Genomic DNA, 27683 nt, shown 5'->3' on the forward strand with positions numbered 1-27683 from the left:
TGCTATATGAACAAAAATGAAAGGGAATATTTTTCAGGAGTTACGGAGAACATTCCAGATCTTAAAATTATGTCAAAATTTCATTTATCTTCTAACTTTTTCTTAAAACGAATGCAGAGGGATGAATGCCAATGCTCTGGTAGGCAATTGTAATATATTTTCTTGGCGTTATGTTAAAATTTATGTAGCGAACATGTAGGCTTTCTCAATATTTTGTAATAATCATAAATCAATATTTAACTAATACTTTGTTGCTAATATGGACAAAAATTGAACATATTGTGGCTGTTTTCCAATCTCTTTGGTGTTATGCTCCACACATGGTTCATTCTTTGATACATGTTGACTAACTATATATGTCAGAAGAGAGCTTCTTGCTGATTTCTTCTTTTGATCGTAATGGTAGAAATTGCCTTAGGTCATGCATTTTTTTCTTGTTTATGAGAGCATGACCTTGATTAGCCTGACTTAGAGGGCTTAGTGGAATTGCAGTTCAATCAGCCAGTTGGAACAAGTGCTCTTCTGCCACTTGAATGAATGGCCTAACTTTAACAACACCAAGCATTTCTTGTGAACAGCAGAACTACATCAATTGTGTTACATGAGAGTACTGTTTGTTATTTCCATGTGTGGCCCTTCCTCGAGTTTCAATGGAAATATTATTCTTTTGGTATAACTTCGACCACCATTGCTTAAAATTTAGCACTTCTTCTGGTTTTGATATCTTCACTTCAAAACTCGTTTTGTGTTGGAGTCTATTATTAATTCTGCATATTCTTTTAGCAATGTACCCTGTCCAACTTTCTGATTTCCTTTTCATCATGCTGAACTCTGTCACAAAAAAGAGTGGCCTCTTACCGGAATGTAGTGGGAGATGCACTGAAATCTTCACTGTGCTACCAGTATTAAACAAAATCTCACCATTATATAGTTTTCATATTGGTCGACACAAGAGTTGGAGAACAAGTGAAGGTGTTAAACATGTTGTCCAACATTTTCATTTATATACTCATAAAGAAATGAACAGACTTCATTGGGGCTTTTTTGTGCTATTCCTTCATGATAGAGATAAGACCTGGCTCTTCCACTCCGTAAGTCATGCACATTAAAGACATTTACTGAAAGCTGGCTCAAGTAAAATATAGCTTGTATCGGTATCAGAGGCAACTGCAGGTTCTGCATAACATCAAACAAGAGGCCTGTAATGATAGAAACAGTTTCAGGTTTCACTTTGATCGCATGTAATTTCCTGAAGAATTTATTAGCACACCTCTTGTGCACCATTAACTCGGTTATTGTTGCTCTTTTAGCAACATCATTCAGAGAATGACTTTTGATTTTTACACCGAGCTCTTCACATATGCAACACATATCCACTTGTGGTTACCCAAATTTTAAATTAAAATGCCCATGGGAAATTTTGAAATAATATTGATAGTCAATTGGAATGTTTAATGTTTCTTAACATCTGCCATGTAATCTTCACATTAAGTTTAGGGTCAAGATAATTCCATTCTTCATTGGTATAATGTTGTTTCCTCACTGGACACAAGTTGATGTGATTTTTTTATTTCCAATATTAAAGCTACTGGTTTTGCATTTCCAGGATGACATTTCCCTCTCTTATCTTGTGGAGATTTACATTCTTTCAACAGATTGCTCAGGTGCCTTATTCGGTCACTGCTGACACCAAAAACACTTTGGAAGGCAGTTTTACAAACCTGACTCTTACCTTCAGACTATGATAATCAATAAATGTAGGAATGTCCTTCTCTTGCAAGTGGTTTTACTTCTATGAGACTTTGAAGGAATCCATCCGTCCTGCCCTTCGTTATCTTAGTTGTAATACATTTCATCTGACAGTTGGAAATAAAATTACATTTTCAGTTGAATTTAATGCTCTACATTATAATATCCACTGTGGTAATTAAACCTTAATTTGGAAGCAATATTATAATTCAGGTTAGAACTCACCTGCAGTCATTACCGTGATGTTTCGGTTGAACTCTATTCCCTTTCCAATTTGTATATGCTTCATTTTTTGCTCTTGCTTGTCTTATGGTTACATGTTCTGGAAATCCCATTGCATTCTTTTTTATTTTCGTTTTTTCATTACTTCCTGAAGTTAGTCACAAGCATCATCACTGTCTGACATTTTACCACTGATAACAATATAAATCGATTCAGTCAAATAGTAAGAGGCAATATTTACTATTCTCTCTGTTTAAAACAGTACATCAAACTTAAATTTTTGAGAAAGCCAATATCTTTTGTACTTGTGGGGTTTCTCTTCAGTTAAGGTGATACAGTGGCTGCATAACAGTAAAAAATAAAAAGCCAGAACATATGGGATTACTCTATACCATTATTGGGCTGTATGTTTAAAGTACAAAATCATAGGTAACTCAGTTCTGTCAAAAAAAAAAAAAAAAAAATAACATGGAGGTTTCTGAATATTCCCATTTTAGTATTTACCATATATGTATCAAATTTGTGTTACATACACAGAAAATTATGCTCTTATCTGCTGAGTTATTTATTATTGTTACATTTATTATATGGTGATACTTATTAAACAATCAGTATAATCCTTAAATATTTTACCCTCCACTCCAAAATACGATACTGTTGATACTGTCGCTAATGGTCCAGCCACACAGCGGTGTACTGTGGGTTGTGGCCCTTCTTGTACACCAGCAACACAAATGCGGGAGACCATACCTCCAGCAGTACACTAATTGCAGGAAAAGGAAAGCCTCTAAACCAAAAAGGAGTAGGACAAAAGTAGGAGAGCCAGAATGCTATGCCTGTGACCAAAGCTATAGCAAGTACACAAATAGATAGGAAATGGAGAAGACTGATTGTGATTTTGACATTCCTTCAAAGAATGATGACATTATGGGTGATGTTGACTCCCACTCCTACATCAAATATCTGTACTCCACAAACCATAATAGAGGGCAAGTTCCATTGTACCAATTATTAGGCTTTCTTTATGTTCCATTCATGTATGGAGTGCAGGAAGAATGTTTGTTTAAATGACTCTGTACATGCTGTAATTTAATCTACTCTTGTCCTCACAATCCCTGTATCAGTGATAATTAGGAGGTTGAAGTATATTCCTAGAGTCATCATTGGAAGTGGGATAAGAGTAGGTATGGACAAGGATATTTTGTAGGTTGGGTGGGCTGCAGAACATTGGAAGTAGGCTTTCTCAGGATAGTTTCTATTTGTTTTCAGTACTCTGCCTGTTTAGTTTCTACAGCATTTATACTGTACTTTTCTGTATATGTTTGATATCCCCCGTTAGTCCTATTTGGTACCATGGATTGCACACACATGAGCAGTATTCTAGAATGGGCTGTACGAGTGGCTTGCAATCAATCTCCTTTGTAGACTGACTGCGTTTTCCCAGTATTCTACCAATAATCTGAAGTCAACCATCTTCTTCACCCTTAACATAGCCTGTGTGATCATTCTATCTCATATTGTCCGCAGCTCGTGGTTCACGATCGTGTTCTCGCTTCCCGAGCACGGGGTCCCAGGTTTGATTCCCAGTGGGGTCAGGAATTTTCACCTGCCTCGAGATGACTGGGTGTTTGTGTTGTCCTCATCATTCATGAAAGTGGCGAGATGGGGCTGAGCAAAGGTTGGGAATTTGTATGGGCGCTGATAACCGCGCATTTGAGTGACCCACAAACCAAACATCATCATCATCATCATCATCGTCAATCTCATATCCCCACAAAGTGTTACACTCAGGTATTTGTATGAATTAGCTGATTCCAGCTGTGACTCATTGATATTATAGCCATAGGAAACTAGGTATTTTCACTTTGTGAAGTGTACAGTTTTACATTTCTTGACATTTAAAGCAAATTGTCAGTCTTTGCACCTCTTTGAAATCTTATTAAGATCTATATATTTAAGCAGCTTCTTTTAGATAATACTTCATTGTAGATAACTGGAATGTCAGATCCCTTAATCGGGCAGGCAGGTTAGAAAATTTAAAGAGGGTAGTGTATAGATTGAAGTTAGATATAGTGGGAATTAGTGAAGTTTGGTGGCAGGAGGAACAAGAATTCTGGTAAAGTGAATACAGAGTTATAAATACAAAATCAAATAAGGGTACTGCAGGAGTAGATTTAATAATGAATAAAAAAATAGGGCCATGGCTAAGGTACTTCAAACAACATATTGAACGCATTATTGTAGCCAAGGTACACATGAAGCCCATGCCTACCACAGTAATACAAATTTATACCCCAACTAGCTCCGCAGATGAAGAAATGTATGATGTGATAAAAGAAATTATCAAATAGTTAAGGGAGATGAAAATTTAATTGTCACAGGGAACTGGAATTCGATAGTAGGAAAAGGAAGAGAAGGAAAAGTAGAAGGAAAAGTAGTAGTGAATATGGACTGAGGGTAAAGAATGAAAGAGGAAGCTGCCTTGTAGAATTTTGCACAGAGCATAACTTAATCATAGCTAACACTTGGTTGAAGAATCGTTGTGTATGTGGAAGAGGCCTGGAGGTACTGGAAGGTTTCAGATAGATTTTATAATGGTAATACAGAAATTTAGTAGCCAGACTTTAAATTGTAAGACATTTCCAGGGGCATTTGTGGACTCTGACCACAGTTAATTGGTTATGAACTGCAGACTAAAACTGAAGAAACTGCAAAAAGGTAGGAATTTAAGGAGATGGGACCTGAGTAAACTGAAAGAACCAGAGGCTGTAGATAGTTCAGAGAGAGCATTAGGAAACAATTGACAAGAACAGGGGAAAGAGATACAGTCGAATAAGAATGGTTAACTTTGAGAGATGAAACAGAGAAGGCAACAGGGGATCAAGTAGGTAAAAAGATGAGGGCTAGTAGAAATCCTAGGGTAACAGAAGAGATATTGAATTTGACTGAGGAAAGGGGAAAATATAAAAGGGCAATAAATGAAGCAGATGAACAGGAATACAAATTTCTCAAAAATGAGATCGACAGGAACTGCAAAATGACTAAGCAGGGATGTAGAAGCGTATATCATGAGGGGTAAGATAGATACTGCCTACAGGAAAATTAAAGAGGCATTTTGTGAAAAGAGAACCACCTGTATGGATATCACTCCAGATGGGAAACCAGTCCTAAGCAAAGAAGGGAAAGCCGATAGGTGGAAGGGGTATATATAGGATCTATACAAGGGTGATGTACTTGAGGGCAATATTATGCAAATGGAAGAGGATGTAGATGAAGATGGAATTGGAGATATGATACTGCATGAAGAATTTGACAGAGCACTGAAAGAGCTAAGTCGAAACAAGGCCCTGGGAGTAAACAACATCCCATGAGAACTACTAATAGCCTTGGGAGAGTCATTCATGACAAAACCCTTCCATCTGGTGAGCAAGATGTATGAGAGAGGCGAACTACCCTCAGACTTCAAGAAGAATATAATAATCGTAATCCCAAAGAAAGCAGGTTCTGACAGGTGTTAAAATTACCGAACTATCAGTTTAATAAGTCATAGTTACAAAATAATAACACAGATTCTTTAAAGATGAATGGAAAAACTGGTAGTAGCGACCCAACGACTTAGGTCAGAAGATAGCTTTAGGATAGGCAAACATATGTTTCTTGCATTTGTAGACTTAGAGAAAGCTTTTGACAATGTCAACTGGAATACTCTCCTTCAAATTCTGTAGGTGGCAGGGTAAAATACAGGGAGTGAAAGGCTATTTACAGCTTTTACGGAAACCAGACGGCAGTCATAAGAGCCGAAGGGCATGAAAGGGAAGCAGTGGTTGAGAAGGGAGTGAGACAGGGTTGTAGCCTATCTCTGATGTTATTCAGTCTGTATATTAAGCAAGCACTAAATGAAATAAAAGAAAAAATTGGTGTAGAAATTAAAATCCATGCAGAATAAATAAAAACTTGGAGGTTTGCCGACAACATTGTTATTCTGTCAGAGACGGCATAGGACCTGGAAGAGCAGCTGAACGGAATGGACAGTGTCTCGAAAGGACGATATAAGATGAACCTCAACAAAAGCAAAACGAGGATAATGGAATGTAGTCAAATTAAATCAGGTGATGCTGAGGGAATTAGTTTAGGAAATGAGACACATAAAGTAGTAAATGAGTTTTGATATTTGGGAAGCAAAATAACTGATGACTGTCGAAGTAGGGAGGATATAAAATGTAGACTGGCTGTGGCAAGGAAACCATTTCTAAAGAAGAGAAATTTGTTAACATCGAGTACTGATTTAAGTTTCAGGAAGTCTTCTCTGAAAGTATTTGTGTGGAGTGCACCATGTATGGAAATGAAACATCGACAATATCTAGTTTAGACAAGAAGAGAATAGAAGCTTTTGAAATGTGTTGTTGCAGAAGAATGCTAAAGATTAGGTGGGTAGATCATGTAACTACTGTTAGTGAGAAGGTACCGAACAGAATCGGGGAGAAGAGGAATTTTGACTAGAAGAAGGGATCGGTTGGTACACGTTCTGAGGTATCAAGGGATCACTAATTTAGTATTAGAGGGAAGTGTGGAGGGTAAAAGTTGTAGAGGGAGACCTAGAGAGGAATACACTAAGCGGATTCAGAAGGATGTTGGTTGCAGTAGTTATTCAGAGATGAAGAGGCTTGCACAGGATGGAGTAGCATGGAGAGTTGCATCAAACCTGTCTCTGGACTGAAGACCATAACAAAACAAGATATCTGCAAAAAAAAATCTGAGGTTAATATTAATATTGTCTTGAAGGTGATTAATATACAACATGAATAGCAAGGGTCTGAACAAACTTCTCTGGGCACACCTGAAGTTACTTCTACATCTGAAGATAACTCTCCATCCAAGATAACATGCTGTGTCCTCCCTACCAAAAGTTCTCTATCCAGTCAAAAATTTCATTTGATATACCATGTTATTGTATGTTTGATGATAAGCATAGGTATGATATACCATGTTATTGTACGTTTGATGATAAGCATAGGTATGCTACTGAGTCAAATGCTTTTTGAAAATCAAGAAATACTGCATCTGTTTGACTGCCTTCATCTAAAGCTTTCAGTATGTCATGTAAGAAAAGTGTAAATTGGGTTCCACATGCTTGATGTTTTTAGAAACATGCTGGTTAGCATAAAGGAAATCATTCTGTTCGAGATACGTCATTATGTTTGAGCTCAGAGTATGTTATATGATTCTACAACAAATCGATGTGAAGGATACTGGATGGTAGTTTCATGAATCATTTGCACTACCCTTTCTGTAGATGAGTGTTACCTGTGCTTTTTTTCTAGTTACTGGCCATAATTTTTCGTCCAAGAGCTCTACAATATATTATAGTGAGAAGAGGGGATATTTCAGTCACAAATTCAGTATAGAATCTGGTTGGAATTGCATCGGACTCTGGAGCTTTGTCCAATTTTAATGATTTCAGCTGTTTCTCAACACCATTGACAATAATACTTATTTCATTCACCTTTTCAGTTGTACACTGATTAAATTGGGGTGATTCTCTTGGGTTCTTCTTTCTAAAAGAACGTTTGAAAACAGAGTAAAGCATTTCGACTTTTGCTTTGCTACCCCCAATTTCAGTTCCTGTCTCTTTCCCTATGGCCTGCACACTAACTTTGGTGACGCTAGCAGCCTTTACGTATGGCCAGAATTCCTGGGGGTTTTGCGAAAGATCATTTAACAACATTCTGCTGTGGTAGTTGTTGAACAGTCAGCTGTTCTTGTAAACGTGAGCCGTAGTTCCTTTGCAGGCACCTGCCCTGTGCTGAAAGCTGCAAGTTCCTCATTGAGATATGATTCTACTACCTTTTGTATCTTGTTTATTGAACATGTACACCTTTTTGCTTGTCTTTGTTGCCCTTTGCACTTTGGTAATCATTGTTGGAAAATCCACACCAGGTCCTATTGTAATTACTGATCCAGCATGTGTAGATGGAGGAGATGACATCTTGGCTAAATTTTGATAAGTAAAGAGGAAGTCATTCAGCCATAGATTTATCTGCACCATACAAAAAGCACTAGGAAATGACCGAAAAGTTATGACTCTAGGGTCTGTGGACTGTGACAAAATAGCTTTTACATGAAATGAAAAAGACGTCCCTCTTATTAATGAGTGATGTGACAGGAAAATGGCCAATTCCTCATGTTGCTTTTGAAGTGGGAAATATCAAATGAGGAATCTGCTTTATGTTTAACAACTGTATTGATGTTCACAGGGTTGAGAGGAGGCCAGTTTAGGCAGTGATCCCCTTCTGTGTTTCTTTTATTTTTGTATTAGTTTCAATATATGAAGTATTATTGTAAACAGTTCCTGCCCATTGCTGGTTGACTGTATGGTATTAAAAATAAGAGAAACAAATAACAAAATTTCTGTAGTTCACTCTGAAGTATGTTTTATGCCTTAAATATCCTAGAAATATGCCCCGCAGAAAAAATAAAACAGTTAACCGTATGTATCATTGTGTGAGTGTTTTTTTAAAACCTCAATCTTTTACATTCAGTGTATGTCATATTTTAGACCAGCCATATCATATTTGAGAAGTTCAGTCCAAAAAATGATACATTGTTTTTATTTTTTCTAATATACTTCTATAATGTTAAAGAATTAAATACAATATCAGTTAATCTTTTTTTTTTTTTTTTTTTTTTTTTTCAAAAATACAGACAAATTTTGTGATTTTATGTCATATTTATGTCACCTAACCCTGGTCACAATATGCCAGTTAGTGATACACCTGTGTTCTCTTATCAAGATGTAGATTGATCAAGCACCTGAAATGAGCGCTCAGGGCTTGAAATACATCATGCATTGAAATGAAAATCATGGGTTGCGACTGAGGCATGTTTTTAATTTTTTTATGTTATACTCTTTGTTTTGCCTAGATTCATTCCAGTCCTAACTTCCATGCGGCTCCTTCTAATGCAGTATAATTAACCTTCATAACTGTGACACTCCTTGCAACTAATGCTATATCATCAGAGTATACCACCAGGTGGATCTGCCGGTTAAATATTGTTCCTCCTGGATTTGCTGCCATTTGCTGGATTACCTTCTCTAGTGCTACATTACAAAGTAGCACAGAGGCACATTTTCTAGCTGGACCCCGCTTTCTACATGGAATTCTCCTGACAACTGATGTTCTATTCTGACCATGCAAGCTTTTACTTTGTTATTCCCATCAACCTAACAATTTTAATGGGATTCTAAAATATTTAATACTTTGGAGAACCTTATTCCTGCATGGACTGTCCTATGCTTTTTTTAAAATCAGTGTACAACTGATGAGGTTCCTTGTCATCTTCATAAAATTTCTCTATCACATGTCTCAGTAAAAATATCTGCTCCATAGCGGATCTATTTTTCCTAAACCCAGCCTGACAATGAGATGGTGAAATTTTACTCAACACCTTATCTTTGTATACAAGAGAGTAATCCTGCAGTAGCTGTTGCACTCTGACATACAACCTTTCTTATGTAATGGACAGATTATTCCCATGCTCCAGTCTTTACACATTTCTTATTTACCAATGTTTCCTTTTTTAATCCCTTAACAACTGTCTTCAATATCTTCCCCCCAAATTTTAACATTTTTGTCTCTATGCTGTATTCTCCTGCTCCTTTATTATTCTTTAAGATTTTTCGCCAGCCGGAGTGGCCGAGTGGTTCTAGGCGCTACAGTCTGGAATCGCGCGACCGCTATGGTCGAAGGTTCGAATCCTGCCTCGGGCATGGATGTGTATGATGTCCTTAGGTTAGTTAGGTTTAAGTAGTTCTAAGTTTAGGGGACTGATGACCTCAGAAGTTAAGTCCCATAGTGCTCAGAGCCATTTGAACCATTTAAGATTTTTCACTTCCTCTGAGTCTGGTGGTTTGACTTCTTGCTACTCTGGCTCTAATTATAATTCCAGTTCCAAATCTGGTTACTCCTCTTCCACATTCAAGGCTTCCTCTCTGTTACCTCCCCCTATTCTTTGAGTAACTCTTCCCAAAGCTTTGCATTTACCTCCAATTAGGTTTACATCTTTATCTTTACAGAAGACTGCTCTCAGTTTGCATCTTCTCTTCAGTTGTCTAGGTCTTTTACAGTACTTTTGTGTCTCATTTTTGTCTCCCATTTTATCTAACTGTTCTATCTTCCTCTTTTCATACTGCCTTTTCTTTACTCTGCATTGTGTGTTCGCTCTTTTCCTCTTCCCTCTACACTCTTCTGCTGCTAGTCTTTTTTTTCCTTTGCTGCTTCCTGCCTTACTTCCTTTTTATCTCGGATTGCACCCCTGAACACTACATGCTGGACCATTTATCTGTTCTTTTGCATTCTACCCTCCCCAGTACTACTTCTTTTGTGGCCACACTGTTGGCTGTTCTCAGTATTTTCCATCTAGTTTCAACATTCCCTGCCTTCCCTGCCTTCTTTCTTGTCCCAAAAAATCTTCTGATCCCTTTTTTTTAACTTTGTGTATTGTATTTCACTTTTCCTCTTTTCTTTTTGTTTCTTGCCAAAATCGATGGTTCCCTTGAAAGGGCACGGCCGATTTCCTTCCCCATCCTTCCCTCACCCGAGCATGCGCTCCGTCTCTAATGACCTCGTTGTCGACGGGACGCTAAACACTAATCTCCTCCTCCTCCTCCTCTTGCCAAAATTATCTTCTGTCTATATCTGATTGCAGTAAGTGATGCTTTGTCTCCATCTGCAGCTACTAACTTCCATTGATTCATGCCGTTTATCTATAATTACTTGATCTGTTAGCTTTCTTGTAGCTCTGTATGGTGACGCCCAAGTATACTTCTTAGTATCTTTCAATGGGTGCCCTGTGGCTCTATTATCAACTCCTCCTCATTGGTGAAGTCTTGTCAGCCTGAGTCCATTATCTTTACTGACTCCATGCAAGCATTAGTTTTTTTTATTATGTTTCTGTAAATTTCTTCTTTCCCTGTTTTGGAGTAAAATGCGCCCATCTCATCTTCATCTGTATCTTCCATAGCAGCATAGACAGACATCATGGTAACATTAAAAAAATTTGCCTTTAATCTCAAAGAACACAATCTATCGCTAACTGCTATTAAACTAATTATATTTGCCTTCATGGCCTATGTATAAGTAAGCTGGAGCCATGATGGTCTGTATCCCCTTCATGAACTAGGAATAATGGATTTGCTAGTGTTTTGACACAATGTGAATGCTGTCTCCATTTTGCTTTCTCTTTTTTCAACTGCTTCCTTCTAATTGGTGAATTTTCATATTTTTTGGTTTCACCACGCTTTGTTTTTATTGTCAAGATTGGATCTTTTGCAGATATGTCCTGTACTTCATCTTGGAATTCTGTATTTCTTTTGGGAATTCTATTAGTGTTGTTGCAATGCCCTTTTTCTAAACCCTGCTTGGTACTTTTCTATGTAACTTTCTATTCTATTCTATTCTGCAGTATTGTGATGTATCTTGTATGTGACTGGAACAACTTCTATTACTCTGTAGTTTTTGACATTTGTTATCTCCCCTTTTTCGTCTAACAGGTGAATGATGTTGTTGAAGTTTTGATCTCATCATAGTTAAGAAGCGTCTCAGTGATTGTGTTCTTGCCAGATGTTTTGTTAGTTTTTATATTTCTTTTTATCTCTTTTTATTTCCTTTTTATCTGGTGGTATTTTGTCATTAAGTTTAATCATTGATTCTTCATATGTAGGATTATTATACAGAGGTTCACATTTGAGTAGGTATTAGAAATGTTTAGACAGATGACCACTGTTCTGTTTGTTGTTAAAAATTTTATTATTGAGATAATTCTTAAAGCCGATGCTTGGTGGTAAGTAGCCTTTTTGGTTTTACTTAAAGGTCTGATAGAAATAAGTGATGTTTTTCTTGAAATTCTGGTCAATTTGCCATAGTCAGCCTTTCCAAATTTTCATTTGGCTTTTCTTAAGGTCTTGTCTGTTGTTTTGTGTGTGGTCTTGAATTCTTCACAGTCCTCTCTAGTATGATTTGACTTCTTCTACGCTTCAGAACATTTTCTGACAGGTTATCACACTCATCATTCCACCATTGATATCTCTCTCTCTCTCTCTCTTTTTTTAATTGGATGGTTGTTCACCTCGACACTTCTTGGAACCCAGACATCCAAGTACCTGAAATTTTTTCATGTTTTATAGTAAGAACCCGTCTCCAGTGTTTGTCCAAGCATTTGTGATACACCATGTGTGTCACTGTTAATAAGTAGTAAGAATCTTGTATTACCTATTTTTTGAAACATAATTTTGTGGAAAACTTATGAAGAGTAAAGTTCTCAGATTCTTAGTAAAAATGCAGTGTGTTTCTGGCTCATAATTTAATTGATTCTCCTTTTCCAGATTCATCAAATTTATTCGCCTCACTAACTGGGATTTCACAAGATTCTGGCAGTTCTCAGGATGGTGCTCAAGGTAAGATACATCATTCTTTTATTTATTTTGGAGTATTCAAACACTGGTTAAAAGGTTTATTCTATCTGTACATTAATGACATTAATGTTGTGAGTGAATGAGGAGTACTTTCCCCAATAAATTATTATCTCAAAAAAGGAGACCTTTACACTGTATAAAGAGGAAGAAATTATAATTGCTCAGTGTAGCTTCTCTTTTTTAAGGTGTCAAAAATTTGTTGATCTGTAAGTGAAATTTTATATTAAATGGAAAGTAAACTTTTAACTGTTAACCAGTTTTTGAATACTTTGATAATGATAAATTTGAATTCTTTTGCTGATGGGTGCATGAGCAAGAAGTTACAAGATTATTTGTTTAATTTAATCACTATGAGGAATATCTCAGACTATGAAAGGGTTTTTCAGTATTACCTGGAGATCTTAAATATTTAATTTAGCAGTTAGATTTACTTGCTGTTTTGTGTTGGAGCATTGAGGTGCTTGAAATGGGGTGGTGGGATTTACTGAGAATTTAATGAGGTGTTCAGATCCATAGTAGGCTGCTGCACTGAAGAGTAGGGTGTCAGATGTGTTTGTCAGACAGTAGTGGTTAAACAAAATGCAGATCACTCTTCATAAAACTAACTCTTTCAAACTGTCGGAGAGGTTATCGCATTAGTGTGTCTGCCCTTTCATACATTTCTGTGACTTGTTGATGTATGAAACTAAATGCTTATTTTTTTCCCCTGTTAACTGACATTAAGAAGGGATACATAATGTTCATAATTTCACATAATTTATGTTAAATTACCTCTTTTCGACGGTAGTACATGCAAAATAGTAAATTTTGCATTTATGTAGCAGACATTACTAAATATGTGATCTAGGCAAACTTCTCAGCATCAGTCATAGTTTAGTATCCAATTATTATTTTTACAGCACATTCATTGTATTTTTCAAACCGTAAAATAATTTCCATGGGTTCAGTGTCAGAAGCCTCTAACTCACGAATTGGAATTGTTATTTCTTAGGAAGATAATTTTGTCTTAGAAGAAGAATATAAATCTTTCTTACCTTCTAACCAACAGTTTGAACTAAATAAGAAGATATAAATTCTGTTAATAATGTTGTAAGATTTTGTAGCTAAAGGAGCCTTGTTTTCGATAAGAATGGGAGGGGAGTTATTTATGGGAGACAAACCTAGAGAGTTAATTAATAGTTAATTCAGAATTTCCAAGAGAAATTTGATTTGTCAATATAAGGCAGGAAGATAGAATGGAATGTGTGTGCGTCTCTCTCTCTCTCTCTCTCTCTCTCTCTCTGTGTGTGTGTGTGTGTGTGTGTGTGTGAGAGAGAGAGAGAGAGAGAGAGAGAGAGAGAGAGAGAGAGAGATGAGGGGGAGGGGAGGGGCAAATTGGGAATTTCAGAAACTAGCTTTATATTAGCTGTTATCTGTAGTTTAATCAGTAGCTCATTCTGTTCAGATGTCAAGTTTTCTCCTTTGCACACATTTGCTCTGTGTCTTCATAGAATTTTGTTGTGACTTATTCTTTTTGAGATTTTATTTATTAGAAATTATCATCTTACATTTACTTCATTTTCTTCAGATGCATATGCTGTGAAATTTGTGTCCTACGTCTCTGAAACTATAGCTCTGGCTATGTAGTCAGTGTGTTCTTAATTACAACCTGCTGTAACAGTTTTGACAGTTTTGGATACTTATAATTTTGTCTGATTTGGTTCAGTGTAGATTAAATCACCTTATCACCTTAAATCACCAAATACTACTTCGATTTCTCATGGTGTATTATGAAACTGGGGAACTGCTTGACCATTTTTTTGGATACATGTTGTTTTTCACACTTCTTTTGTTTCATATTTTTTTCCTCACAAATTTTCATCTTTCATTTGAAATTGCTTACCTCATTGATTATGAAAGGGCTGTAAGTTAGCTTTTGTGTGTGTGTGTGTGTGTGTGTGTGTGTGTGTGTGTGTGTGTGTGTTTTACAAACTTCGCTGTTAGCATTCAGGTAGGTCATTAATGCAAGAAGTACAGAAAGCTGTTATACATTATGTTCAAGAAAATTTTTTTATATTTTAGCCTGCGTAATGAGTATCTTGTTTCCTACAGCTAACTTATCACAAATTCTAATAGGAGTTTCTACATTCATTAGATTCATACCTTTTTTCTCCTAGGCTTTGTTATTAGTACTGTACATTCATTGCTGGGACATAATCTTAAATAGAGTAATGAAACAAAGACTGGACTTCTTTACCCAAGAAACATATTTTGACATTGAATACTTCTATAGTTCACATAGTGCAAATCAAATGTTGCTGAGTATAGTGAAATTTACTACTTACTGTATCAACTGAGCTACTCATGGAGTTTACATATTTTCTACCATGTGTAGTTACTCTTCATTTGCAATACACACAGTAGAACTTCTGGTAGTTTGTAATTGACCCACATAAGATATTTTCTTAAAAGTTTTTCTGTTATTAAAATCTTTCCAGTTAAGAACTGAATATAATGACACAACATTTTGTTGTGTGATGAAACAACATTTATTCATTTAGTGACATATTTTCACTGTAGGGATTCGTACTTCAGCTCTCTCCTTAGCAGAGCCTTATGAAGAATATTTTAAGTGTGCTTGTATGTTGGGGCTCTTTACCTGATTGATTAATCTTGTTTAGCTTTAACCATTTGTAACAGACGTATGAGGGTAATATTTAGAAGATTCATATTGTATTAAAAGAAAAGTTATATGCTTAATTTTGGGTGCATATTTTTTCTAAAATTTTATGCTATGTGTGGTACATGTGGGACAAGCAGAGAAAAGATTGTGAAGTACACATGTGTTGCTAGAATGGAAGCAAATCATGCAACTAATGAATATACTGAACAGACTTTGAGGATAAAGTTGTATTTCTGCAGATTATTTTGTAGAATTTTAAAAACTCTTCACTGCCAGGCACTTGATACCTTATTCAAACTTTTGATCAGTTTTTCATATTGTATCCATTATTTGAAATCATATCGCATGACTGAAAACTAGTTATGGAAACTGTCAAAATTTATTCCGAATTGCAGTCATTGATATCAATGTTATGAGTAATTAATACACAGGGACTGTTGATCTCTCATTCATGTCCCTACAGTAATATTTACAGAGGTACAATTACAAGTATTAATTCATTTCTGGCATTTGAATGGATAAATTCCAGTTTGTGTTACATTTTACAGCTAAATTTTTGTTTACAGTAAGTGATTTACAAATAGGCAACAATCTAGGATACTAAAAAAATTAAACAAAACAAAGAAGTTCACAAACTGTGACCAGGTTTTCTTTAACTTGACCTTATCACATTGCTTACTTACTCCATGCAGTCACATAATTTATGCAGTTAATGAACACAGACCACCAGCTAACTAGATCTTTTAATTAAGAATGTACTGAATGCAATGATTGTTTACATTCAGGTGATCACCAGAAACCTGAGTACTGAATGCAATGATAGTTGATGCTAACACGTTTGGGTGAACATAGATAATAGTGACATAATACTGTTTACTAATGTGGAACTGTCATAATAAAAAGTAGCTCACTCCTTATGTGCACCATCCATAATCACTACTAAATACCTAAACATGTGGTTGTATTTTTACTTTTAATTTGAGCAACATTTACGAAGCTATGGTAATCAACTGACATTGGTTCAGCCAGTGCCTAACAGAATTTCCTGAGCCTTTTGGGAATTTTGGAACAAAATAAGCAGTTCCATCATAATTGTGTTGTACATGTTCTTTTAGAGATTTATTGTCTTATTACAAAATGAAGATACATATTGGTCACCGAGCGGGGTGGCGCAGTGGTTAGACACTGGACTCGCATTCGGAAGGACGACGGTTCAATCCCGCGTCCGGCTATCCTGATTTAAGTTTTCCATGATTTCCCTAAATCAGTCCAGGCAAATGCCAGGATGGTTCCTCTGAAAGGGCACGGCCGACTTCCTTCCCCATCCTTCCCTAATCCGATGAGACCGATGACGACGCTGTCTGGTCTTCCCCAAACCAACCAGCCAACATATTGGTCAATTTGCAGAGAGAGGAAATTCCTCCTTGCACACCTAAACGAATCTGCTTTGCTAGTTATGGTGTGTGTTACATCATTTGATACAAAGTTGTGGAACTATAATCGAATGAATTGCATCAAAGAGACACAGAGCAGTAAATGTTTGTTTACTTACATGTCTGAACGAAGTGACATTATTGACAATCTACAGCTACCTTGAAATTTAATTGCTAACTGTGAATTCTTTGATATAAGCTGTATTAGGAATAGATATACTACTCATTTGCAAATTTTTTGCCCGACTGGGACTTGAATAAATTTTGAAATATTTTGTACAGCTGTGGATCATGAACAGTGTCTGCTCATTCAGATATGCAAGTAAACGTTACAAGCTATGTGGGCATACAGCCTCATTCTTCCTGTTGCCGGAATCCAAGTAGTGTTGTGAACATTGGGTTATGAAAATAGTGAAACATGATACAAGGATGTAGACAGAGTGCCATGTGAAAGTTTGGGTCAATCATGGGAACTCGTACGGATAGGTGAAGTGAAACATGATATAAGGATGTAGACAGAGCGACACATGAAAGTTTTGGTCAATCAGGGGAACTCGCATGGATAGCTGAAGTGGTTAAGGTGACAGCTAACAAATCAGGATTCAAATATCACTAATGGGTAGTATAGTCATACATAATATAAATGATGTCAAAGAATTCACAGTCAGCAAATAATTTTGAAGTATTTATGTAGTGATAGTTGAAAAACATGTTAAAATACATTCAGACAGTTACCAGCTCTTCTGTATACTCTCAATATATGAGCCAATGGCTACATTGAGTTGCGTCTGTGGAATATGTATTACCACAATTACTGCAGTTAGTAGTGCCTCCGGAAAACGTATTGGAGCCTGATAACCGTAGCGGTAGTCTTTCATATACTCTGGTGTGCAAAACTTAATGGTGGAGATAACTTTTGCATGATGTGTCACTGCCAAGCAACACAGATTGATGAAACTGAGACCAAACATAGGAAGAACCACTATGCTATATTACAGAAGGTAATTGAAAGAAATACACAAGAAAACAAACAGGAATGACATGTTTATTTAAAGATAATAATTGCACTAAAGTCTCCCTGATTTATGATGGTCCCCTGGACGTTACAAAAGGTGGTACATGGATCTTAATAGAGTGTGTTATCACTATGGGCTGCAACGCATGCTCTGTAGCATGCTCCCATGCTGGCCACAAGGTTAGTATGGAGATCTCGTGATAGAGTGTTTCATTCCTTCACCAGCATAGTTGATGACTGCCAAACGGTCCTTGGTGCACATGGATATGCTGATATGTTTCCCCAAAGCATCCCAAATGTGTTTGATGGGCTTTAAGCCAGGGGAACAGATAGGCCAGTTCATTCACTGAAAATCCTAATGTTCGAAGAGCTCATCCGCCTGTGCCATCTGATGCGGTTGCACATTGTCAGCCTTAAAAATAAAATAAAGGCTGAATGCATCCTTGACACACATGGAGGGGAGTACAGTGCCACAATAACATTCACCAGGAAGTGTACCATGCTACATTATGCCTCCCCACATGATAACATGCGGACCACCAAAATGGTCAGGTTTGCCGATGTTCCTGGTGGCATTACGTGTTTTCACCTCACACCATATGAGGGTACATCCTGAATCACTATTCAGACTGAATCTGCGCTCATCTGAGAAGATCATGTGACCCATTCCTCATTGGTCCATTCCCTTTGTCCCTGGCATCATCACAAATAGTGCCCCCAATGTACGGGTGTAAATGGAACATAGTGTACTGATTGTCAGGCAAGGAAACCACTTCCATGGAGTTGAGTCACTGGACTATTGTGCAGCATGAGATTGAGTGTCTTGAAGTCCTGTTAAATTTCATTACAAATGCAGCTTCCTGGCAGATGTAAACTATCTGCCAGATCAAGACTCTAACTCAGGATCCTTGCATTTCGTGGGTACATGCTCTACCTACTGAGGTACCCAAGCATAACTCATGATCCATCATCACAGCTTTACTTCCACCAATACCTCATCTCCTAACTTCCAAATTTCACTGAAGAAGGTAGGAAATGAAGTACTGGCAGCAGTAAAGCCGTGAGGATGGCTTGTAAGTTATGCTTGGATAGTTCAGTTGGTAGAGCACTTGCCTGCAAACAGCAAAGGTCCTGAACTCAAATCTCAGTCCAGTACACAGTTTTAATCTGCCAGCAAGTTTCATATTAGCACATACTATGCAGCAGAATGAATATTTCATTGTGGTGTCAATTGCACCCACTGTTTGACATGAATCCCTTCTTGCCTGATGCATCTGCTTCTGTAGTTAGCTGTGACTGACCACTCCCTGTCCTTTGGGCAGCAGTGCCTATGGTTCAGAATGCTCCCCTGCACCTGAAAGAATGATGTGAGCAGTTCCAAACTCCTGGGCTACACTCGTCATAATTCAAACTTCTTCCACTTTCTCGATGATTCTTCTCCATGTGAAGTCCTCCAAAATATTAGGAGAATGATAGATTGCTACTCACCATAAAGATGACCCATTGAGTTGCAGACAGGCACAACAAAAAGCCTGTTACAAGCAAGCACACTTCACATACACAAGACCACTACCGCCAGCAGGTCCAACTGTCATGGAGTGGGGCAAGGAAGGGAGACAAAGAGCAGGGTATGGGTGGAGGGGAGAAGAGCACTGTCCAGCGGGACATGTGGGGCCTAGAGGCAGTGATGCGCAGCATTGGGAGGTGGCATGTTTGTGTGGGGAGGGGCAGGGAATGGGGAGCAGAAAAGGAGAGAAGCAGAAAAGGGAGAGGTGTTGAGAAGGCGAGAGAACAGGTGCATACATTGACAGAGGGTGAGAAAATGTGAAAAGGAAGGTGGTGATAGGACGAGGGGACAGAAACTGTTGGATGGTGATTATGGGGACAATAGATTACTATAGGTTAAGACCAGGACAGTTTCAGGAGTGGAGAATGTGTTGTAAGGGTAACTCCCATATGCACTGTTCAGAAAAGGTGATGATGGAGGGAATGATCCAGATGGCCCTTGTTGTGAAGAAAGCATTTTGTTCAGCTACATGTTGTGCTACAAGGTAATCTACTTGCTCTTGGCCACAGTTTGGCAGTGGCCATTCTTTCTGGTAGACTGCTGGTTGGTAGTCATACCAATACAAAAATGCTGTGCAGTGGTTGCAGCAGAGCTGGTATACAACGTGGCTACTTTTACAGGTGGCTTGGCCTTTGATGGTGTAAGATGAGCCTGTGACAGGAATGTAATAGGAAGTATTGGGCAGGTCTCGCACCTGATTCTTCCGTAGGAATATGATCCCTGTGGCAAGCAGTTGGGATTGAGAGTGGCATAGGGATGGACTAGGATGTTGTGGAAGTTGGATGGGCAACTGAACACCACTTTAGGAGGAGTGGGAAGGAGCTTGGGTAGGACGGCCCTCATTTCAGGGCATGATGATAGATAATCAAAGTGCTGATGAAGTATGTGGTTCAGTTGTTCCAGTCATCTCATGGTATTGGGTGATGAAAGGGGCTCTCTTTTGTAGCTGGCCCTTGGGGATGGTGGGAGGACTATGTGTGCATAGGGGAAATGGTATGGGAAATCTGTTTGTGGACTAGGTCCATATGATACTGCATGTCTGTGGAGGCCTTGGTGAGAACCAGTTTGCTGAGGCTCATACCAATGCCTTCACAGACAGGCACTATCCCCCCGGACCTAATCTGCAAACAAATTTCCAGTGCCATTTCCACACGCACCCAATCCTCCCCCAACCTTAAAGAGCCAGCTACAAAAGAGTGCTGCCTTCATCACCTATTACCACCCCAGATTGGAAAATGGAACTACATACTTTATCAGGGCTTTGATTATGTTATATCATGCCCTGAAATAAGGGATGTCCTACCCAAGACACCCCTCCTAAAGTGGTGTTCCATCGCCCATCCAACCTCCACATCATGCTAGTGCATCCCTATGCCACTCCCAAATCTCCTTGTCCATCGAAGGCCAGGCCACCTGTAAAAACGGCTATGTTGTATACCAGCTGCACTGTAACTATAGCACAGCTTTTTGTATTGGTATGACTACCAAACAGTTGTCCACTAGGATAAACAGCCACCACCAAACTGTGGCCAAGAACAGAGTAGACCACTCTGGCACAACCTGAAGCTGAACATAATATGCAGGATATCAATGGCTGCTTCACAAAACAGGCCATCTGAACCCTTCCCTCCACCACCAGCTTTACTGAACTGTGCAGATAGGCATTTTTCTAACAACACAACCTCCACTCCTGAAACATTCCCAGCCTCAATCTACAGTAACATACTGTGCTCTCACTCTCCACCAAACAGCTTCCGCCCCCTCATCCTGTCAGCTCCTCACTTTTCACATTCTCTCACCATCTTTGTGTGCCAACTTTTGTCAATGTACCCACTCATCCTTTCTCCTTCTCCATTCCTCTCCTTTTCTGTTCACATTTTTTTCATCCACACTCCACCTCCCAGTATTGTGTGTAGCAGTTCCTATACCTTGCATGCCTCCCCTAGATAGTGATCTTTTATCCCCCCTCTCATACCTTGCTATCCCTCCTCCCCCTTTCCTGCTCCACTCCAAATTGCTGTTCACATAACAGTCGCATTCCAATCGGAGCTGCCAGTGGGAACTGTCATATGTGCATGGATGTGCTTGATTGTGTAAATGTGTGTGTGTTTTTCTTTGCTGGAGGAGGCTCTGGCTGAAAGCTACTCACTGATTGGCCAGAAAATTATGTCCACCTACCTAATAGCTGGTATGTCCACCTTTGGCATGGATAACAGCAGCAACATGGTGTGACGTGGAAGCAATGAGGCCTTCTTAGGTCGCTCGAGGAAATTGGCACCACATCTGCACATGCAAATCACCTGATTCCTGTAAATCCCGGGGAGGGGGTTATGAGCTCTGATGTCACATTCAGTCACATCCCATATGTATTCGATCAGGTTCATATGTGGTGAGTTGGGAGCCAGAAAATCAATTGGATCTCACCACTCTGTTCCTCAAACCATCCTTGCCACTTCTGGTCTTGTGATACGGCATATTATCTTGTTGAAAAACGTCACTGTCGTCAGGAAACGTGGATGTTATGAAGATGTGTACATTGTCTGCAACTAGTATATGATTCTCATCGGTTGTCATAGTGTCATGCATGAGCCACACTGGACTCGTGGATGACCTTATGAATGTTCCCCAGAGCAAATGGAACCGTCACCAGCTCATCTCTGTACCACAGTACAGGTCTCAAGGAGCTGTTGCCCTGGAAGATGATGGATTTTTGTTCTTCCATCCATGTACGATGAAGGAGGTATGGGTATTCGTGAGATCATGCAATGCTCTTCCACTGCCCATTTCAGGTCTAGTTGCCGATGTCGTACTGTTAACATTGGCACATGCATGTGTCATCGACTGTGGAGGCCCATCTTTAGGAGTGTTTGGTGCCCTGTGTTCAGGCATATTGTACTCTGATGCTAGACCCTTCATAGTTCGCTGCCTGCCCTGTTTTACAAGCCTGTCCAGCCTACAATGTTCGAAATATGTAATGAGGGCTGGCTGCCCAACCCCACAACATCTGGATGTGGTTTCACCTTGGTTTCCCCATCAAGTCATGCAGTTTCTGAAATGCTCTTGCCAAGCCTCTGAGCCATCACAATCTGCCCCTGGTCAAACACAGATAGATTTCTCCCCTTCCCCATTTTAAACACGGACTGCACAGTCACTGATGGTACATGCACCGTGCATGTGTCTGACTAGCAGTCGTTCCTCACCAGGTGACACTGTTATCGTCTGGACAGATTTGTATTGGTAGTAGGTTGGTGGTCGTAATGTTCTGGCTGTTCAGTGTATGTGTAATAGTCTTTTCGTAGTGCCTGTCTACAACTCAACGGGTCATCTTTATGGTGAATAGCAATCTATCCATCTCCTATTATTTTAGATATTCCAACCTGGAGTTTACTTTGTTTGAAGCTATCCAAACGTTGTATCTGGGCCCTTAGCAATGAAGACTACCACCACAGTGCATCATATCTGCTTACTGATTGATGCACACTGTCTTTTTCCCATTCCTTCAAGACCAGCCCCATTTAGTGCTTTAGTTCTCACACCATGGGAGTCAAACTTTTCTTTACACAACTGGGAGACTTATGGCAACATGATCCTCCACTTTCATTCATTCCCACAGTGTAGTTAATAAATTTTTTTACTGTATCTGTATCATCCTTAAGTTTTGCAGAGCAGTGTGTAAAGATTTAAGATGCTGTACTGCAAAATGTGAAAATTGTGGGAGTCTCAAGAATACCAACTTAGATGTTGGATATTGAGCTTGTGGAACTGGTGCGTCTTGCTTCTGGAACTACTGATGTAAAGTGTACTTTTGAAGTAGTGGAATAAGTCAAATGCAGTCAGTCAGTTCTGCCACATATTCATATTTCCTTACCACAGTTGTTGTATTTAATTTTATTCATGTCTGCTTGTACTTATTTGGAATTTTATATCTGTAGCAAAATAAACATGTTTCCAGGTGTCTATACTGTGGTTAATTGAAGCTTTCTATCATAAGACTCTGGTCAGCCTGTTTTTACTTCCCCATCCCGGAGGCTGAAAGCCTTGTGTTAACTTGGCGTTTTGATAACTTGCCTCTGTATATCAGTTTCACACATAACATAATTCTGTTTCTTACAAAGTGCTCAAAATCTCACATTTATGCATCTTCTTCCAGATATCTTTTTAGTTTTATCTATTGCATGTAGTTAATTTAATAATGGTATTGACTAACTCAGCAATAGCTTTGTGAAAGAAGCATTGTTTCCTTGAACATTCTGTAGTAAATAATCCCTATTATAACAAATCTAGTTATAGGTAGGTATAAAACATTAGATGAACGTTTCAAGAATATTTGTTGGCTATCCCCATTTGGTGTACCAGGTTCAGGTGTAGAATGCATGTGAAAGCAGAATGAATATTGTTAATAGCATTGCATGCTCTTGTGTATCTGTTGGTACCAAATTAAATGCTTACCTGATTATTTTCATCTCATCTACCTGATGGTATATTGTTGAATAAGTGTATAGTTTTTGCAAACAGTTGATTCACACAGTCGTATTTTAAACAATGCAGCAGTACTTGTTAACAGTGCAGGTATTTTGACAATTTAGAACAAAGCTTAAAAGAATTTTTTTATCATGAATTTGAATTAGTATGTTCAGTAGAATAATGCTTCTGTGTGTGGTGTTTTTTAAAGAAGGCTTTATCTCATATTGTTACTGCTGAAGGTAAGTTCTTCAGAAATTGAAAGAAGAAATACGGACAGGAAAAAAAATGGTAAGATGATAGGATATTTGAATTTAAAAAATTGTACAAGAAACAGAAAACAAAAGAGAACATTGCCAGAAAATGTAATTAGAAATTGGATTAGTTCATTTAGTAGCCAAGATAATGAAGAATGGCAAAAAGGGAAGAACTGGGAATAAAGGTGTAAACAAAATGCACCGAAGTGATGCTTAATAGAAAGTTCTTCTGCAAAGTATGGCCCTTCTGCATCATTACACATTTGCCAGTGTGATTTCCATGTCTCATAAGCTTTCTGTAACTCCTCAATCGGGATGCTCTTCAGGGAAGCTGTCAAAGTAGCTTGCATGTAGGATGCCTGCGACACCGTTGTGACACTGATCCAGGTCATGTAAGCCATGACAACAAAGGCAGTGTGAGCTGATGCGTTGTCTTGGTGCAGTTCCCACGAAGTGTGGAACTCCTTTTGGAGAGCGAGTGACCTTGTGATTGAGTCTGTGGAGCACTTCCTTGTAAAATTGAGTGTTGGCAGTCTGGCCAAGAGCTATAAACTCAAGGTGTACTCTATCCCCTTTGTCTCAATAAAACAATGAGCATGGACTTCATCCTGGACTTGCTCATGCGAGCCTCCTTATGGTGCGACGATGACATTGTGTGCCATTCTACACTCTGCCTCTTTGACTCTGGACTGTACTGAAAGATCGATTACTCATGCCCAATGATAATGTTGTCCAGTAAATTTGGATCATCTTCACAGACTTGCTTGAATTCTTCACAAGCTTCCACTCAGTGTTGCTTTTGCGAGTCAATCAAAATTCTGAACACACATTTTATGGAGATCTTCCACAAGGCCAAGTCCTCCAATACAATCTTGTGAACAATTGTCTTTGGCAAGTCCATTAATTCCAACATCAAGCAAACACTCGTTTGCCAGTCTGAATTCAGTTAGCTCGTTTGCCAGTCTGAATTCAGTTAGGGACACACAAAAGTCCCATGGTCACCCATTCATGATACTGAGGGGTGTCCTGCATAGGTCTCTTCAGCGACCTCCTCCTGACCTTCACTAAATGCCATGTGCCATGTGTTCAGTTGTGATCTGGACAGTCAGCTATCTCTGAAGGCTTCATTAAGCATTCTAAGAGTTTCCAGTGGCATCTCGTTGAGCTTCACGCAAAACTTAATCACATATCATTGCCCTAAAGTTCTCTCCATTATAAGTGTGACGCAACTGCTACGTAGAGATTCAAAGAAGAAGCTGTCCTAACACTCCAAGAGTACGGATGCAATTGAGTAACCTACCTCTGAGAAGTTGAGGCCCTGTCAACCACTCTGTCTGCTCTGTGACAAATAGTCACATCACAAAAAATATGACACGTTACTTTCCGGACACACCCTGTACATCATGGAAATGTGTTTACCTATATATGATGATGTTTATGTGGCTGAAAAAATGAAATGACAACCACCTCCGAGATACTAGTAGCAAGAAATAGGTAATAATCAGCTGCAGCTTCAAAACTGGATATTTTGTTTGAGTATGTTGAAAATGTGATACTGGGCTGGAATGCATTGCATGCATTGGACTGCCTGCCATCTCAATGACTCAGTCAGGTTGAAGTTAAGCTTAAATGCCAGGTATGTAGTGTTACTGTAGAAAACTATAATACTGTTCAGTTACTGCTTTGTACAACAGATAAGACGTAGCTAAGTGTAGTTAATGATGTTAGGAAGAGCTACTTTCTGCTTTCTGTAGATGGCTGAACTCCTGTAATTGGACCAAACCTACCTTCGCCCCCCCCTCCCCCCTCCTCCATGCTCTTTCTGGATCTTTTCCCTTCACTTTTAACTCTGTGCAATTACATAGGTTGGGGATGTGTTCATTGAAGCTCAGGTGTTAGGCAGTTAATGGAGCCCTTCAGGGAAATAGCAGACAGATAGAGAAAAATGCAAGTGTGCACTTCGTATGTTTGCTGAAAGATCTTGTCTTAGATGTGGAGTAGGATCTGCTAACAGGTGCAACAGAATACAAATTGTAGCTCACATCACCACAAATGACACTTTCCGCTTAAGTTCTGAGGCTATCCTAGGTTCCCTTACTCAGATAACTGAATTGGCGACGGCAGCTAGAAAACCATGCAAGGTGCAAGCCGAGCTCACTGTTTGCAACGTAGTATGTAGAGTTGATAATGGACCTCTGGTTTGCAGCTGAGTGGAAGGTCTAACACAGAGGCGCAGATGCAAATTTGTCAACCTCCACACTGAGCGAGGTGGCGCAGTGGCTAGCACACTGGACTCACATTCGGGAGGACGACGGTTCAATCCCGTGTCCGGCTATCCTGATTTAGGTTTTCCGTGATTTCCCTAAAATCGCTCCAGGCAAATGCTGGGATGGTTCCCCATCCTTCCCTAATCCGTTGAGACTGATGATCTCACTGTCTGGTCTCCTCCCCAATCAACCCAACCCCAACTCAACCTCTACTATCGAGTGGACAATTTTAGGGTCTGCCTCAGTAGATCAGATGCGCACTACATAGAGGAGGCTGCTACTCAGGTAGCGGAGTGCCTCCTGTGGTGTGCACCTGGTCTTCTTTTAAGTGCTATGATGAAATGCCTGCTGAAATCAAAGACACGTCAGCCATATGATAATGTGTTGTTAGTAAACTGCTAGAGCATCCTTTGTAATGTTCCAGAATTAGTCTTGCCTATTAAAGATAAGAATAATCACATAATATTACTAATGAAAAGTTGGTTGGAACAAGAAGTGAACAGCAGCAAAAAAACTAAAGTTAGAATGGAACGTATATCACAAGGATAGGCTACATGCCATTGGTGGTGGCATATTTATTGCCATAAAGAACTCTATAGTTTCTACTGCTGTCACTACGGATTATGAATGTGAATTAGTCTAGGTAAACATAAGTATCAAACGTGGTTCAAATGTCTCTGAGCACTATGGGACTTAACATCTGAGGTCATCAGTCCCCTATAACTTAGAACTACTTAAACCTAACTAACCTAAGGACATCACACACATCCATGCCCGAGGCAGGATTCGAACCTGCGACCGTAGCGGTCGCGCAGTTCCAGACTGAAGTGCTGGCATCAAACGTGGGTCAAACATTGGATCTTGATATCGACTACCTGCATCAGGAGCTGTAGTGACAGAATGCTTCAGAGAGAACTTGCAGAATATTGGGGGAAAAATTCCTGATTGTGTTATTGTAACAGTGTGAGACATAAGTTGCCAGCTGTAGAATTGAAAAGTCGTGATCAAAACTAATGTCGGAGAGAGATTTGTGTGAGATTGTTCTGAATGCCTTGCCCAAAACTTACTTTGGGCAGATTTTTAGAGAGGACACAGTCTTAGATGTCACATCGACAAACAGACCTGAACCTTTCGAATCAGTAAACATACAGGTGGGTATCAGTGGTCATAAGCCTGTGGTAGCATCAATGAGTGCTATAGTCTGATAAACTTACTTGCTGGTTGACACTTCACGCATTGGAGCTGGTTTCCTCCAATGAGGGCACTCAATGTTATGCCTGCACTGTTCACAATTGCCACATTGTCGCAGTGAATGGTCAGTTCCTTGTGCAGCTTTCTTTCTTGATGTGTTAGGATTCCAAATAGTGGGTATGCCCCTTCTATTTCACATTTCATCAGACATGATAACCACACCAAAAGCAATACACACAAAATGATGGTAATGAAATATGCAGTAACGGAACACTACTGAATCCTTTTGTACAAGATGCAATTTGATGTTATATGAACAATTATCATAATCACAGAAGTTGGTCTACATTGGATAAGGTATGTACGACATTACTTGTGGCCGAACTAC

The 27683-nt window shown here is 39.0% G+C and overlaps 1 protein-coding gene across 9 annotated transcripts in view; it reads left to right on the forward strand.

The window, feature by feature from the left end:
- LOC124803419 (broad-complex core protein isoforms 1/2/3/4/5-like) overlaps positions 1-27683 on the forward strand; it is a 335956-nt gene that overhangs the window by 133061 nt on the left and 175212 nt on the right. For all 9 annotated transcript variants that reach the window (XM_047264605.1, XM_047264613.1, XM_047264643.1 and 6 more), the window contains exon 5: positions 12353-12424. In XM_047264605.1, coding sequence (XP_047120561.1) covers positions 12353-12424 — 72 coding nt within the window. The remainder of the gene's footprint in view (positions 1-12352; positions 12425-27683) is intronic.

The sequence above is a fragment of the Schistocerca piceifrons genome, chromosome 1, assembly GCF_021461385.2.
Source record: "Schistocerca piceifrons isolate TAMUIC-IGC-003096 chromosome 1, iqSchPice1.1, whole genome shotgun sequence".
NCBI lineage: Eukaryota > Metazoa > Arthropoda > Insecta > Orthoptera > Acrididae > Schistocerca > Schistocerca piceifrons.